Source organism: Buteo buteo, chromosome 24 (assembly GCF_964188355.1).
Source record: "Buteo buteo chromosome 24, bButBut1.hap1.1, whole genome shotgun sequence".
NCBI lineage: Eukaryota > Metazoa > Chordata > Aves > Accipitriformes > Accipitridae > Buteo > Buteo buteo.
In genome coordinates this window covers 14,071,126-14,088,804 of record NC_134194.1, presented here as the reverse complement: position 1 = coordinate 14,088,804, position 17,679 = coordinate 14,071,126, and the positions used below count along the sequence as shown (strand labels likewise).

At 40.9% G+C, this 17,679-nt stretch overlaps 1 protein-coding gene across 2 annotated transcripts in view; it reads left to right on the top strand.

Annotated features, from left to right (window-relative positions):
* The first annotated feature begins 3,037 nt into the window (after positions 1 to 3,037).
* GABRB2 (gamma-aminobutyric acid type A receptor subunit beta2) overlaps positions 3,038 to 17,679 on the top strand; it is a 171,677-nt gene continuing 157,035 nt past the window's right edge. For both annotated transcript variants that reach the window (XM_075056694.1, XM_075056695.1), the window contains exons 1-3: positions 3,038 to 3,114; positions 3,239 to 3,330; positions 4,332 to 4,399. In XM_075056694.1, coding sequence (XP_074912795.1) covers positions 3,038 to 3,114; positions 3,239 to 3,330; positions 4,332 to 4,399 — 237 coding nt within the window. The remainder of the gene's footprint in view (positions 3,115 to 3,238; positions 3,331 to 4,331; positions 4,400 to 17,679) is intronic.

The following is a 17,679-nucleotide window of genomic DNA, read 5'->3' as shown; positions in this document are numbered from 1 at the left end:
AGCTTGAATTCTTTGAGTGTACTATTCTAACATTTCCATGGAAATACGGTACTTTTCTGCCCTTGATTTTATGCTGATATGTAAATCATAAATTCCTGTCAGTCCAGCACTGAATATTACCAGCCTTGAGCCTCAGGTTCTTGTTGGTATCTGGTTCGTATTCAGACATGGTGAATGAAACATTTCTGTGGTGTAATGGTAATTAATAGCAGAGAGTCAGAAATCAGGAGTGTCAGATATAGTCCCAAGTTAGCACTTTTCAGGTGAGTTTCACAGGGCAGGATTAGAGTGTTTTACCTTGAGACCTCCTCCTCTTATAATATGATTGCAGAAGAAACAAAAAGTATCTATTATACATCTATAGTAAAATGATTCACTGCACAGAGTATCCACCATCTTCCTTTCAGGGCTATATTTCAAGAGGTTTGGCAGTGAGGCAGACTAGCTGTGTGAGAACAGAAACCTCCACTGGTGAACAGGGAGAGTGGCTCTGTAACATCAGCCATGGAACAGAAAGCTGGAAAATGCGGGGGGGTATGGGGGGGTGGGGAGTGTAATTTTAACAAATGCTTAAACGTTCTTTAACTTTAGTTGTTTGGGTTTGGGTTTTTCTCTTTTGAATACACAAATGAGACATTTTATATTTATCACACACACAAAACCTTGTCTGTTTCATCTGGAAAAGCATATTTTCTTCCTCTGTGTAATTCGAGTTGTTACAAATGGGAGAAGGTGGTGAAAATATGTCTTGGTGAATTCCCCCCAGCCCCCAAAAGCATGTCTTTTTTTTTTTTTTTTCCTGGAAGCAAAACCCAAGCTGATACTTACTTGCTCTCAAAGGCACAATGTGGTGTTTTAAGGCATTGACAGTGTGGGGAGAGGGGGGCAGGACTCGTTCCCCCCGCTGGAAATGCTGCCAGCCCTTTTCGCTGGCAGGACAGGGCAGCGGAGGGCGGGGGAGCCGCTCCTCGGGGGCAGGACGCGCCGGCGGCTCCCCTGGACCCGCTTCAGCGGCAGGTGGACGCTGCGGTCCTCGTCGCGGGGCTTCCCCGCTCTTTAGCGCTCCGGCCAAGGTAGATGCCGGTCCATGTTAAATGGCTGCCTGCTTTTCGGCGCTACCGGCCTTTTTACGGTTTTGCTGTTTATTTTTTTAACAGCCCTGCCGTCTCTCGGGGGCAGCGCCGCTCCCCTAGGCGAGGCTTCATCCCACCGCATCCCTGTCCTCCCCCGCCTCTGCCCTTTCCTCCCTCGCCCTGCCCGGGCAGCCACCCCCCCCGGCCCTCCACCCCTCCCGGCGGCTCCTGCTCCCGGGCCAGGGTGCGTTTGTGGGGGGGCTCGGTGTCGTGCACGCCCGCGGCACCCCCCGGCCCCGGCCGTGAGAGGCAGCTCCCTCCGCTTTCCGCGAAGTACACGCGGCGGTGGCCCGACCCGGGGGTGGCGGGGCAGGGCAGGGCAGGGAGCTCCGGAGCGCCTCAGCTCTGTGCGTGCGGGACTGAGCCGTGCCGGGGAGCGAGCGGGCTCACCAGCCCAGCCCGCCTCGCTCTCTGTGCAACACCCTCACCCTTGTCCCTCCCCCCCCCCCTTTTTTTTCCTTTTTTTTTTTTTTTTTTTTCCCTCCTCCACCCTCCTGCAGCGAGTTAAATATTTCTTTTGTTAATTGACGCCCCAAGTGTTCCCAATCCCTTCCCCGCGCAGCCCGGGCCGGCCGAGGACGTGTGCACGCCCAGATCCGCTCGGTGAAGCAGCACAGATCTGCGGGGCCGAGCGGGTATGTGCGTGAGGAGGAGGAGGTGGTGTAAAAGGAGCTGCGAGCACAAAGCAGATTTGCGAGGAATAATTTAACTCCGGTGTTTGTTGTTTTTCGGGGGTTGATTTTTTTTCCTTCTCTCTCTCCTTTCTATCTCTTTTTTCTGCTCAGGATTTAAATGTCACTCAAAGCATCCCCAAATCAGCTTTCCTCTCGTCTCCGGTTTCTTCCGAGGCATTAATTGGATCGCACGCTGCATTTGAAGAGCTTGGGTGTTTTACCCACGAAGGTAAGTGGGCTTATGAACCTGCGCCGGGTCTGGATGGTCACTAAAAGCTTGACTGCCTTTCAGGGTGGTGTTTTTCGTCCCCTTCCCCCCCCTCCTCCCCCAGCGCCGTGGCCAGGCTTAGCTCTACCTGAGGAACTTGCATCCCTGGGTTAAACATCGGTCGATACACGGCAAATGCGCCGGTGGGCCCAGCCGGGGGGCAGCGGGGCCGCGGGGGCTCCGCGCCCGCCCCTCAAGCACCAGCAAATGACCCGTGGGAGCCGGCGGCGGCAGCCGGCGACCCCCTCAGTCCCCAGTGCCTCTGCCCCTGGAACAGCGCCTGGCAGCACAGTAAGGAAGGAAGCAGCCTAATCCCCTCTTACAAGGAACTATTCGTCATCATTTTTTCCCCCTTTTTTTTTCTTTTCCTGAGAATTACTGTAGGCGCCCATCACCCCTCCTCCCCCACCGCCCGCCCCCGTTGCAAGCGCCGGCTCCTTTGTCCGCACCTCGCCTCGCTTCAGGCGGTTCTTTCCAGGGACCAAAAAGTTAAACTGCCCCTCTCCACCCCACCCCCCCCTTCACCTGCCCCTGGCACCATACGTAGGCTGTACATTCCCCTTTTTAACCTGTTCTCCCTCTGTCTAATCCGAGTCCGTCCAGCGCTCCCCCGCCCCCCCTTTAAACCAGGTTGCAAAGCCGCTGTACCCTGCAACTCCTAAAACTTCTCTCCTTGCTGTGATTTATATTCTATACTAACAAAAAGGACAACAAAAATATACTCGATCCTCCTGTGGATGACTTTTTTTTTAAATAATGCATTTCCTTCTTCCCCTTTAATTTTTTTTTTTTTTTTTTTTGGCAAGGAAATTTGCTCCATCTCCAGCAGCAACCACTGCTCCTTTTGATGTTGTGGTACGCCGTGCGCATGCGCTTCACATTAGAATTACTGCACTGGCCAGAATAAGTTGGATCTCTTCTTCTCTTCACTGAAATCCTAAATCATATCAAAAGCTAAAGGGATGCTGAGAGTCCGGAAGAAGGGTTACTTTGGGATTTGGTCATTCCCTTTAATAATAGCCGTGGTGTGTGCACAGAGGTAAGTGATGAAGGTATCTCTTTTGCTTTACTTTGAATTGCACTGCATGCTGCTGCTGAGAGGAATGTACAGCTTGGGTCTGAGAAATAAGAAATAATGTAGTATTATTCTTTTTTTTCTTTAGTGTCAATGACCCTAGTAATATGTCACTGGTAAAAGAGACCGTGGATAGACTGCTGAAGGGCTATGACATTCGCTTGAGGCCAGATTTTGGAGGTAATTTGACTGCTTTTGAATAAGAGAGATTACGTATCCGGGCTGTGTACCTTTGGTGTGTGTGGTTTTTAAACGTGTTGTGGGTGCTGTTGCTTTGGGGTGTGTGTGTGTTGCCATTTTCTCAAGCCGACCCAAAGTTAAGCCCACTGATACTCAAATTTCTTAGCACAGGGCGCTCTTAATGCGATCACTTAAATCTCTTGCATATTTGTAATCGGTCCCTCATTTTCTGCGTGTGCTGATACTTTGTTAACCTGTAATTAAACCTTTGCTTAACTGGTTTTATCGAGATGTAAATCTCTTAAGTTTACCCAACGTTTGTTCCTCTCAGCCTAATGTGCCTGTGATCACAGTTACTATTTTTGAGTACAAGATGTGCTGTTAACTGATACAAAAATGTCGTTTAACCCCCCGCATGCTCCTACTTCGGACTAGTTTATTTCGGACGCGTTCGTCGTGGGCGTCCCCTTGCCCCCACCCCCGGGGCTCACTGGCCGCCGTCCCCTGGGCTGCCCCTTCTGCCAAAGCGGAGGGCTGAGGGTGGCGAGCCGGGTCGCGGCCGCGGAGGCCGGCGCCGGAGCCGCGCTTCCCGGGCGGGGGGGGGGGAGAGGGGGGGAGCCCCCCCATCCCGGCTGGCCCCCGGCTGGCCCCCAGCCGCCCCGCTCCCCGCTCTCCCTGGGTGCGCATCCGTCGGCGGAGCGCGGAGAGCCCCGCTGCTAACACGTGTGTGCGTGTTACATAAAGCACCGCTACAGCTGGCGGGGGGCGCACGGGGTGAATCCGGTGCGAACGCACGTTCCCCGCGGATCGGCGGGCGCCTGCTTTTGCTTGCGTTTGGGAGGGAGGGGGAGGGAAGGCGTGGGGAACACTTTTCGCCTTCCTTCTGACTTCCTGGTTTTGTTGAAACGTTTCATTTCGACGCCGTCTTAGTCCTGCTAACTCTGGTAAGAATGAGTTAAGTTCGTGGAGATCACATTGCGGACCATCTTGTTGGTTTGCAGGTCCCCCAGTGGCTGTTGGCATGAACATAGACATTGCCAGTATAGATATGGTCTCAGAAGTCAATATGGTGAGTATTTAGGGTTTGGGGCCGGTCGCTCTCCGAGGGGGGTGGCTGTCGCTTCCCCCGCCCCTGCCGAGGCGGAGCGGTGCCCGCGGGCGTGCGGGGACCCGGCGAGGCCTCCCGCCCCGGGGCGCAGCCAGGGAGGAGCACGCCGCCTCTGAGAGGGGCGGCTAGGGGGAGGGGGCGGGACGAGGGTCGCGTTTACCCACCCCCCCCAGCGATGGAGTCGGGGGAGGTGGGAGTCCCGGGGCGGCCGCAAGGCCGGTTCCTGCGGCAGCGCTCCCGAGGCGCTGCCCGCCCGCCCGGCCGCGCCGCCTTGCCGCGAGCAACGGCGCCCCCTGCCGGCCGCGCGGCCGCACGGCACCCCGCCGCCGCCTGGCCGCGCTGCCGCTCCGCGGGGCGCCGCGCGGAAGGGGCCGCTCCCGCGCACCCGGCCCGCGGGGCCGCGCCTCGCCCCGCCTGGGCGGGCGCGCAGCCTGCCCCTCGCCGGGTCCACCTCGAGTCGAGGTGTGAATGGCTCACCTGGTTTTATGCCTTTCGCGCTTTGCTTTTTTGTTGTGGCATTAAAAAAATAACTTGCTGTTTTGTCTTAGCAGTGCACTTTCGATTAAAAAAAAAAAAGGCGTTTTTTACTTCTGTGGGTATCCAAAGCTTACCAGCCTGACACTATTTTGGATGGTCATGACCGAGTCAATGATTTTACAATTTTAATTTTTCAAGACGTTTGTCTCTCTTATCTAAATAGTTTGAATTGAATGTACTCAAATGCTGAACTTGTTCATACTATAATAACTCACCGCTTTCTATGTTTTGCTTTCGTTACCTGGGAGACTAATGAAGTGTGGAGAAAATTGGAGAAGTCTCAGATTCTTACTGTAGAATAAGCTGTTCTTGGTTTAGACTAAACTTTTCTAACACTTACTTTCCTTATTTGCAAGTGTCTGGGGCCAAGTTTTGAAGTTTTTATCTTAACTTACACCTTACTTGGTTAAGGGCACAGAATTTGGCCTAGTACTCTTAGGGAGTTTTAGAGAATATGAGAAGGACAAAATAAAGACTATGAAGTATGGTAGCACCAGCTGATACAAAATAAATATGGTTTTGTGAAATATTTGTTACTAGTGATAGAAGTTTATTGTTTGAAGCAAACTTTCCATTATTCTTGAAGAAGTTGTGAGGAAATGTCTTTCTAAATACAAATGTGATTTTAGGGATACTGCTGTAGCTGTAATGATGCATTTGAAAATAATATTTTGAAAGCTATCCGTTGTTAATATCATTCTACTACTAAAATATTTTGTTTAATTCCTCAGTGGCATCTTTGGGTTCTCAGACGTGTTGCACTGAATGAATTGGCAAACACTTGTTCTCAAACTGGATGTGTTGTATGATGTACAGGAGTTTTTTCATAATGTAAAATACAGCCCTTGGCCTAATTTGAGGATGACATTACTGGTGGTTGTGCTGTGAGACTGGGAGGACTGGGTGACAGAGAGCTTGATACTGCTCTTTTTCAAGATACCAGGAAAATTCTGAATAATTTCACCTTGAGCAACATTACTTGTGAAATATTTCTAAGTGGTTAAAATGGGCTTCCACACTTTGTTTCACTAAACTTGTAATTTAGTATTCTACCTTCAGGAGCTTTAAGTGCAAAGAAAGAAGATTGCATTGTATTTTAAACCACTTGCTTTTCATTAAAAGAACTACGGGTAGGGGAGATATGGACATACAGAGTTATTTCTTAGCCATGAGCAGTGTGGGAATGATGAGGGTTTTCTTGATGGAACTGTGATCTACTAGGTCAGTGTTATATCCTTGCATCCCTTCAAAACTGGAAGGTAGTGCCAAATGCTTTCTTTTCATGTGAAAAGTTTGTGAAGATTCTTGTGAATCGTATTTTCTTTGTTTCTTTCAATGATTTCTAGAAATTTGGTTTCCAAATAAGGGTGATAGCCCATCAGAATACCGTGATCTGACATACACAAACTATAAAACTGAGTATTATTTTTAGTATTCTGTAGTCAGTTTATTGTGTTTCTATAATGAAATGTTTGACCTTTGTGAGAAAAGTCTTTTCAGACTATCAGCAGAACTCTGGGGGGTGGGAGGGGAAATGTATAAGCAATTTTGTCCCACACATTTGCCTAAAGCATTTAAACTCTGGGCTCATTTTACACTAAGAAGCTACCTATTTCTTAAAACCAGGCACTCATTTTACATAATTTTTTTCACTTACAGTTTCAGAAGAGATTCCAACCCAAGATTATTTTCTTAATCTGCTTAACTGCAAAATGTAACATGTAGCAGTTCATTTTGCAATGATCTGTATAGCATAACAAGTACTAATATACATACCCCAATAGGCCTGAAGTAGATGAGGACACATGCAAGCAGATAACAAAATACTTAGTATACTAAGGCCTTGATTTTTTTTCCTTGCAAAGTCACCAGAATTTGGGGTAGAAACCAGGAGGAATACCATTGAATGCTAGCTGATGCAAAGCTTTCTGAGATAATGAGAGACAAAGAAAGAATCTTTGGGATTTATGGACCTATATTTCTGAGCCGTGGACTTGCTGTTGCTCTGCCTGTAGTCATGGCAAACACCACTGACTTGAGAGAAAGGCAAATCATTGCCTGGAGTCATGTATTAACATTATTGGGATCAAACTTTTGCCTTGGGAGGAAGGCTAAATAATCATAGTTATTTAGCTTGAGATCATTTCTGTTAATTCTAATGTTAACTTACTTTAAAATTATCATCCTTACACTTCTCTTCCAGTCTTGACACATTCCATCTACCATATACATTTGTCCTGCTCTGCAGGCAGAAGGCTTGTCTCCAGTGTCATGAAGTAAATCATAAAGTTTTTACTGTGTTGAACAGGAGAATTCAGAGTCGCTGTTATAGAAAGTAAGTGTGTGTTTAGCATGTTCAAGAAAATTATTGTTGACTCTGAATTCTTAAAGAGGTGATAAATACTTCACATCATAACAAACTAGTAGTGTAACAGGCTTTACAGCTGCCTTCCAAATTATTTCTTGTATGCAACAGAGTTGAAACTGTAAGCTGTTTAACCTTTTGTAGTCAGAAACTTGAACTGGCATATATCTTGTATTTCAAGAATGGTTTCTAAGTACTGGTACTTGTGAACATAATTCTTTCCAGCTCTGGGGAATGCACTGAATGCACATGACAGAACTGAGAGCTTCAGGCATATGTGTTTGTTGACAAGTGTCATGACTCTTTGGACCCACCCCCCCCCCACCCCCCACCCCCCCCACCCCCCCCCCAAGAAAAAATATACATCAGGTAATGATTTTATGCAGTACAATAATGATTATGGCTAATTCCACTCACTTCTCTGGATGAGGCCCTGCAGTATTGTTGACTGTATGTTTTATGCTAGTTATACTGTAGATTTTCTTAAGGTTTTTCTTATTCAGGTAACAATGGAAAACAAACATGGAGGGGGGTGAAAGCTACTCAAATGGTTTTCCTGGGCTAATGAATTTGATCTTATGTAAGATTAACTGTACTGCAGTAAGTCTAATCTAATTTTCTCAAGGTAGTTTCCAGGTGTTTCTTATAGTACTTGAATTTTCTTCTTAGCTTCCTTTTCCTTAATGCTACTTATTGTAAAAATAATATCTCTAGAGAGCTTAATAGTCACTTTTTTTTTTAATAACCAGTGCTAGCTGAGATGTCACGTTTGCACATTTTCATCTCCTTAGTTAATTATTGGAGCCCCTGACAACACAGCAACTAAGACTGTTCTCCATTCTAATTTTCTCCCCTTTCCTCCCAACAGTTCCCTCAAACTGTTTTAAAAAATTGGTACAGGTTTATTAAGAAGAACAGAAATAAATTTTCTTCCCTAGACACCACTGAAGATTCTGCATAACATGTTGTGCATTTGATCTATCTAGATAAGACATGAGGATTTCTATGGATAATGTCGGTCATGTGGTGGTTTTCAATGTCTTGGCTTATTCTGTATTAAATAGGTCAACATTAATTTTTTTTTTCCTTCCTTGGTCTGTGGCTATTCTGGGATTCTAGTACAGGATGTCTTGAAAAGAGAGAGAAATGTTCTACAGATATATATTTTATTTTTTTATCCAGGAAATATACACTTTTTGAGGTAGAGGGTTGTATATTTAATGAAATATAACTATTCATACTGTGGGTCATTGGGGGTCTGCAGAGAGGAATCTGAACAGTTTATTTAATTTAAAGTGCTTGCTTATCATTGTACAGATTTTGGCACGTGGACTCAGCATGTGTACATGGAGTTAAATAGATACAATAGATTGGTTTGTCTTAGTGGGAGCCATTAGGGTTGATTGAGTACATAATCCTTCCATCAAGTGCAAGTTGGAGAAACAAAGGAGCTGTTACCATCTATCAGGGAAAGGTTTACTTATTAGTGTATGCCAAGTTTTACACAACAGATCCTAATAGCTGCGAAGCTCTAAAAAGAAAAATAAGCTTTTTTTATATTATATTTCACTTCTATCTTTGAGATATGCCAAAGTTGCATAGAATAGTAAGTATAATGCTCATAGATCAGAATATTCTCAGTCTAAAAAAGTACAGGCACAGCTGTAGTTTGCTGATAGACCTCTGACTTTCAGTTGCTTTTGATAATAGAGACCCAGTAATGGTTTTCTTAAAATCTCTCATGTTTTTTTGAGGTGTTTTCTGTAGGGACATTAACAAAGCTCAAGAGACATAGGTTTAGATTATGAAAACAACAGGAGCTGTGTGACTACCTCTCAAGTAGCAGCAATTATCTTTATGTGTGAAAAGGGAAGAGATGGCTTGTGATATAAAAAGAAATGGGGGTTAAGTGGTAAGGAAATAGGGTGGAGCTGTTCCAAACCAGAAAACTCAGGGGGAAAGTCCTAGTAAAGAAAAATGAAAAGAAAGAAAATCGTAAACCAGGAAAAAAAGTGTCCTATATACACTGGTACAGAAAGAGGTGAGAAAAATGGTTCCTGTCAGCAATATCTTCTTTTGTGGATCCATTCTAGTTGTACATGTTGCTGTACATGATCCATACAGAGAATAAGGAGAGGACAGGACTGAAAATGCATTGAAAATGAAATATTAGAAATATTGGGAAGGTGTTGCTTCCCTAATCCTGAATACTTCCTGCTGCTAGAGACTGTTGGTTTTATTATTTCCCCTGTGTCGTAGATGCATATGTTTCTTCACACAAAATTACATTTCTCAGCAGATAGTTTGAATTTGGCTCTCGCCAAATTACTGTGCTTGTACACTACTGACTCATACTGAAGTGTCTACAAAGACTCCTGTGAATGCAGAGCAGGTGATGTATATCTTAGAAATGAGAACTTTTTTTACGGAAAGCCCTGTTTCACCTTTTCCTTCAGTTATTGTCTGGGATAACATCACAAGACCTTTCTTTTTGAACTGGACTAAATTACATTAGTATGGATTTCCATTTCTTGTTACTACATGTGTCTAATTCAGGTATTTTCCTTTCTTAGCTTTAAGGTATGTAAAAATAAATAAGAGCTCCCATGTTCAAGTAAAATGTTTATTCTTGGGGACGAAAGCGAGTGTTTCTACTGGTATACTACACGTGGATTGAAGTTTTCATGTTGGTTTTGCTAGAAGATATATAGCCACAGTATTTAATGATTTCTCTAGAACATATACGCAGGAATGTAGTGAGTTTGTAACTACTTCTATAAGCTAGTTCAGAAGCAATAATATATTATGTATATTTACATATATTATGTGTATCGATATTGTATATATATAGAAGCATGACATAATTCTTGTTTCTTTTTAAGGTCAATATAAATGGTTTGTTAATTGGATTGCGCTTTCGGTGTGCTACAGTGTTGCAAAACTTTAATCAGTAGAAAATCTTCTTGTTTCATTGGTGGTGGTGATTTTTCAAAGTGATCGCTCGCTTCCGCAGACCAGGGGATGGTTGTCAGTAATTTAAAGAGATTGCCTTGGAGGTGATTTGTACAACTGAATTAATAATTATTGCCGCCTTGTTTTTAGAAAGCCTTGACCTATAAATATTTAAGTAATTTGGCTCCTGCCATAGAAGAAAAGACATATTTATCTTTAATATGGTTTATGGGCAGTGTCTTGGTGCTAAAGTGTGGGAATGAACATGAAGTGTACTTTGTTAGCTCCTACTGTAGGCTGCTTTATTTCATAACTTCTCTATTGAAAATCACATAAAATCTTTATAGATGAGCCATGTAGTAGAATGAAAGATTTTTATGTTGTGCTCTACAAACTTGTTATAAGTTTAAGCTGTTCCAGTGGTCGTATTTGTGCTTCTTAGTGACTCTAAAGTCTGTCAGTGCACCATGACTAAATCCTTATTATTCCTCCTTCCCTTTTTTATCCTTAGACCCTGTGCAGCCCTCTGCAAGGCTTATAGTAGAGCCTTTGGTATTCAACAATGTTGAAGTACAGTCTTATATAGTAATAATTCTTTTATTTTTCTAGAAGCAATTCAGATTCCTTGTAGGCTTTTAGTCGTTAATGCTGTAGGTCTCTGCAAGTGCTTGTATGAATTAGGTAAGGAAGATTTAGTCCCTTCATTTGAAAGGAGGGTGCTCATCCATGAGGTAATTTTTGAAATGCCTCTTTTAAGTAATGGAAGATAGCATTTTGTTTGTCTTTAGAGTTAAGAACTTTAGAAATAGTCAAATGTCTTGAGTTATTAATACTGAAAAATTGGCTACTATGGGTGGATGCAATCTGTAATTTAAAAATAAATGAATGTGCATAATTACATTAAAATTGTAGACGTACTGTGGGCTGACAAAAAGATAAACAGGACAGAAGCAGCCTTTGTGCTTTATTGTAATTACTCTTACTATGCTTATACAGGGATTCCCAACCTGCTCGTGTTTCTTGACAGCACTGCTATATATGATGGACGTATAATGGCTAGTATAACGCAAGCCTTGTAAGAATAGTGATAAAGTGGGCATATTTACAGTTATAGTCTTACCTGTCTGAAGGCCAGGTTGTGAAGTAGCAGTGCTCTCGCTTTATAGGTTTTGCCCATGAAGATCTTGGCATGCAAATTGTCTGGCTAAATATTTTCAAATCAGCTCATTAATGCAAAGATTCTCCCAGACTTGGAATCGCATCTACTGCATATGTCCTTTCTGTATGAATTTTGCAAATAAATATGTAATTACTTCCCAATCAAAACTAAAATTTCTGTTCTAAATATGAAAAGACATTTAACATTCAGGAGTCTGACATGTATGCAACTGAATATAGAATTTGTAGATCATATTTAAGGTAGGTTATCACAGGCCAGATAAAGCATTTAAAGTGTGAGCTCTTCCCATGTCCACAAACTTAAAGAACAAGGGGACTGTGTCTATCTTGAGCTGCTTTTTGCATATCTCCATCAAGGTTAAATCCTATTAATTTTTATTCTGTAAATACTGACAGAGGGCTTCACTTGTTAGTCATTTGTTAGTTTTCAAGTAATAAGAATTTAACTACATGGGGGAAAAAAAAGCAACCCTTCTGAGAGATGCATTTTGCATTTCAAGTGTGTGCTGTTGTGGGTATGGCAGTATATTTCCACTGATTTTCCTATAGACAAACCACTGATTCATTGTGATTGTGCTGAAAGACAAATTCAGCTCTATAAATTTTGAACAAGTAGAAGAAAGAAATTACAGGAAATTTGGCCTTGGACAGGGGTAGTATATTAAATTACTCTAATGAATGCATATTAAAACCAATCCAGCTGCTTGAAGTGGCAAGTCCTTGTTCCAGAGCCTGTTCTCTGGACTATTTCTTTTCTTCTTTAATGAATAGGCATTTCCATTAACTAAGCAACTCTGTGAAAATGGATTAAAAACCAGAATTTTCTTTCACAGTTGAGTGCCCTGATTGCTGCTCTTGAATGTCTCCTTCCTGTGGTCATGAGTTTTTAATTCTTTGCTGCATAGTAGCCTGGGTGCAGTGAACTTCTATTCTAAATAGTTTCTTAGCCTATGGTGGTTGTGAATGGAAGTATTCAGGTTGCAGAGGACCAGGAACAGAGGGTTTAATGTTGTGAATTAACCTACGCTGCCAACACACCCTTTACCTTCTCTGTTGCTGGAAATGTTTTTGAATTATGGTAGCCATGACTTGCTATTATGTTAGGCATGACTTATCCATGCTAGCTTTATCTACTTTTTTGTGAGATTTAAATATTGTAAACCTGTCTGAATGGGCTTAAGGAGGAACAACATGACTGCTCACCTGGAACATCTCCATCCTGAATAGAACTGCAGTACAGGTCTTCGGGAACTGGGAAACTAAATAGTCAAAATGGCAGAAACTTGTGAGCATAACCTTTTCCAGAGGTGAGTCATGACAGACAATTTTCTTGAAAAGTTGTTTTGGACTGACATATGGTGAAGGGCCCTGATGTGCAAAATGCCCTAAATGTTTTGGGTTTGGTTTTTTTTTTCTTTTTTTTTTAGATACAACCCTTGGAGAAAAATGGGCACAAAGTGTCGAGTTAGGTAAAGGTCATGCTAAACCCATTTGAGATGAGAAGAATGTCTTCCAGAAAAGTTTGTGAGTTTTCATATATTTAGGATGTCTGAGAACTGTGACTCTTGTGACATAGATTTTCAGAAGTGTTTCTCATTCAAGTTCTTCCATTGCGTACAGCTGTGAAGTAGCTGGAAGTTCCTATTGCTTTTGAGGAACTGAAGGCATTTTTTTCGCAGTGAGAACTACCTTTTAAAACATGTAATAATTAAGTATCTGAATAAGATACTGAAGCCTCTTGAAAAACTATTCACTGCCATGGATGCAGAGCCCTTTTGAAAATCTGGTCCTAGTTTCTATTATAGATTTATTTTTTTTTAATGGAAGTTTAAATTGCTTTTTAATACTTGGAACAGAGATCCTTTCTGCTCAACTGAGTAATATTAGTGCTCAAACTTATTTGTTCTCTGTATAGGCCTTTAAAAAGGTATTTTGTAAAAAAAATTTAAACATACTTTATTGCATCCATTTAGCAAGAGCAGTGAAATATTATTAATTCCTTATGGTCCGTAAGGGTATATAGGTGTTGTCATTTGCATAACAGTTATTACCCAATAGTCCAGAAGTCGTTATGGTCTGTTGTATAATACATATTTGTTTCTTTTATGAAGTGTATTTTTGAGTTAATAGACCCTGCAGCTCCAAAGGAGCTGTAGGGCATTGTGGAATTTTTTTTTCTCTTTCAAGGACTGCTGACCCAATAGGCTCTGTTGGCTCTCCCAGGGGTGTGAGAGTAACAGTGTTAATCCATGTTTCACAAGATATGCACTGAAGGAGTCATAAAATTTAAGTAAAAAAAAATTAGTTTGAAGGTCCAGTAGACTGAGTTTCTAAATTAAATAATTTAGGAGTGTAACTGGTTTTTTTTTTTATTCCTTATCATGAAATGATTTGGTTTTTTAGATTGTTTCACTAATCATGTAAGTCCAGAAATGACCAAAGAAGCCTTTTAATCAGTCTGAAATCTTCCTAAAATTTATGTGAATGCTCAATCCATTATACTGTCCTGTTGTTCTTTTTCACTGATATTTTGTGATGTGGGATGCTTTTAGGAATTCCATCCTTAATAGAATTAGAGATGTAATGTTCACATCTTGTAGCATCTGCCATCTTAGGTTGCTCGGGATAAAATGCTTAACAACCTAAGTAAGTAGATAGAAAAATTACTTGCAAAATTACTTTCTTTTTCCAATTTTGCAAGAAGCCTTTTCAAAGGTGTAGGAACATTTACTGAGTTAAGCATAGCTGAGACCTTTCTTATCAAGTTTCAGTCAAAAATATATTATTATAGCTGATGTGTAAGTCTCCGAAAAATAGATTTGTAATGGAAATGCCAGGAGACCCTTAACTATAATCATTCTTGTTAGTGTAAATGCCTAGAAATGAATACAGTTTTCATTGATCTACTATTATGTGACATAAGTGACCACTTACAGAGAAATCCATAATAATTCTAGTTAACTGGCTGTATTCAAAAATGCAGTTAAAAGTACCCACCTCTGTGCACAGGCTTTGCAGAACGCTTTTGTGAGCTCAAGTTCCACCTGAGACTTGTTTTTGAAGTCCTAAAATGTGTACATCTGATGCTGATTTTTCCACTGAGGCTATTTCTGCCCTGTTTTCACAGAAGATTTGTGGGTGCTTAAATGACTTGAAATGCAATACAAGATGGCTCCTATAACATCTCAGACATTGAGTGTGAATGGGGACAGTCTCTACAATTGTTGCTTTGCAGTAGGTGCTCTTTTGAAGTGAATGGATGTACTTGGTAGTTTTTATTCTCCAGAAGGATGTAAGACCTTGCTGGCAGCTTTAATTTAAAGATATTTAAAAGCTGACGAGCCCAATCATGGGAAGAGTGTACTTTTTTACTCTTAGTCTTGAGTCTGTACCATAACCAAATGCATTGGTGAGGCAGCATTAGGAGGCTCATGCGGTTCCTACTAGGGCCAAACTTTGCCTGTTGATAAATGGAAGACATAAGTTTGCATCAAAATCTTTCTGGCATCCTTTTTTACTTTGAGTTAAATGAATAAAAATGAACCTTTTTGTTCTGTATCGTAAAACATCTTGGGTAAGGTAGATGATAATGCAGTCTTAACTGGAGAATTAAATTTTGATTAACTTTTTAATTGAATTGACTTTTTGAGAACACAATGATGTATGAACTTTTGATATGGCATTTGACGTTTTAGAGATAGATGTCTATGCCACAAAAATGCTGACTAGATAACAGTTTTGTTAAAGCATGAAGGCAGCAATTATTTAGTAAAGATTCAGAATGAGGTATTTCAATCAAAATTGCTGCTCTTGTATACAAAAAGGTTTTGGTTTAATCAGTTTTATGGGGAAACAATTGTTTTTGTAAGGTAGTATTTAATATTTTATGTAACTTAAATTATCTCAAGTTAAACTTTTTGAAAACAAAGAATGTGCATATGTGTTTTCTCATTAAGTAATTCATAATAAAGAACATTCGCAAATGGAGCATGTAGTACTGGTGGCAGGTAAAACTTCTCATTTTCCTTTTGTAATTTTAAATAGTTTGCATTTATTCCTTTCAGTGTCCATTAGCAAATTATACTGGAAAAAGCTGCTTTTTTTTTTTAACTGGATATCATATTATAGCTAAATAATATATTGACTGCAATATACACAATCTTTTTATCTTTGTAGGTGTTAGGAACCAAAATATTACTTAGCTGGAGAGATTAATATTTCCACTTTTCTCAGGTTCTGTCTAATAAGATATCACAGCTTTTGGGGTTTGGGGGTGGTTTTTTTGCCTTTTCTGTCCATACTATGCTGTGTCTTTCTTGACGAATGACATACAAGCAGTGTTCTTACATTACTATCTTCTAAGTGAATCCCTGTATGCTTGTGGCTGTTTGTAACTCAGTAGTAAAATTGCTGTTTGGCTTTTGAAAATTGTTTCTCAGAGTTCTGTGCTTGAGGAGCATTTGCTGTCAAAAGAAACATGTCACTGTGGTGTTTGGCTGATGTGGAGCCTGTCTCTACCTCTGCCACTTTGAAATTTACTGTTCAGAACTGCAGGATGTAATATGAGAAATAATGTGTTGAAACCACAGCATCAAGATTCAGGTCAAATATTAGTCAAAACTTTTAGTAGTACAAACACTGGAGGGCTGAAATTGATGATTCATGTTACTTATAAAGAACCACTATGATTTTGTTGGAAAGGTTATAGGTCTAGTTGATCCTACCTTGAGAGAAAAGGAAGGAGTGAGAAATGCACAGCAGTTCTACATCATAAATACATTACTTTATTACAGTTAGCATTCTAAACAAAGATTTTTGTTGGTTTATTTTGAATGATATCTTAAATGGGAAGGAACTGTGTTTGGGTAGCCTTAGTTATGAAATAAAGGGGTAAGGCAATATCTGCATTTCATTAGTTAATGAGGAACTGAATAGTAAATAGATTTTTATAGATTAATACTATTAATGCACTGTTAATACCTAAATTAATGGTGTTTCATAGCTCAGATGATAAATGACAGACTGTTTACTCAAGCTTGAAATCAGACTGTTTTCCACAAATTGAAAAACTATTCTGTATATCTGATGGGCAAATCAGGAAAACAGTGTTGTAACATATCAACAGAATAGCTAAATTGAATTGTTTTTGTTTGACTCAGATTTTTACCTTAAATTTTGATTTTTTTGGTTTGAAATCTTTCTGCCTCAAAAATGTATCCCTTAACCTTTCCTTACCTTTATTATCTTTAAGATAAGGAAAACTACACTTGAGCTTCAGTAATGATAGCCATTTAAAAAAAAAAACCAAAAAACAACAAAAAACCAAAAAACCCCCACCCAACTAACAGACATCCTTCTCTGCATAAGAGAAGAATGTATAGCAAGATCATATTTCTTTGATCACTGATTTTTATTTCCTTAGGCCTAGTTAGAAAGCAGGTGACAAGGAGGAAAGCTTGGTTTGAGAAGGTAGACGGGCAAAATCTTGAACAAGGGGACCCGAGAGGAATAAGTACATATGGAAGTAGGTCTGGTCCTATAGTATAGCAGCATGGAGTTTTATGCTAGTTTATGAAAACAAACTTTGTTTTACGTTTCTGATAGTTGTGATAGTCAGGTATGTGAGCTATAGGAAAACAATAAGAGCAAAAGTAATTCCAGCAATTAAGCGACAGTATTTACGTGTATCAAATTGTTTGATTTAGTTACGGTGATACATGTAGTCATATGGTAATGTATCGTAAGAAATTATTTTGCACTGCTTAAACATTTTTTGCATTCATGAACCTAGAAGGACTCAATTTTTAAGTTTTTATATGCTGCATCATCAAAGTAATGGTCTTCAGCTGTGTTTCTCTGTGATTGTATTAGATGGCCAGATATGGCCTAGGAGTCAGTTTTTTGACAATAGGGAGCCTATACTGTGGCCTGAAATCAGAGAGAGTAATTTCATTCCTAAAAGTGATTCTTCTATTTTCTTTCAGATTATAGTTTAACTAAGGGGTTTTTTTATTATTTTTTTTTTTAACTATTGAGGGATGAATGTTGTTTCAGTCTAGTACCTTTACCAGACACTGTGGTCAGTACATTAGGGACGACCACATAAATTTAGCAATTTGCATGTGTTATTAATGTGTAAACTATACCTTACAATTTCAGCCTTACTTTCAGTATGTATTTGAGACCTCTAGCACATCTATTTCCAGCC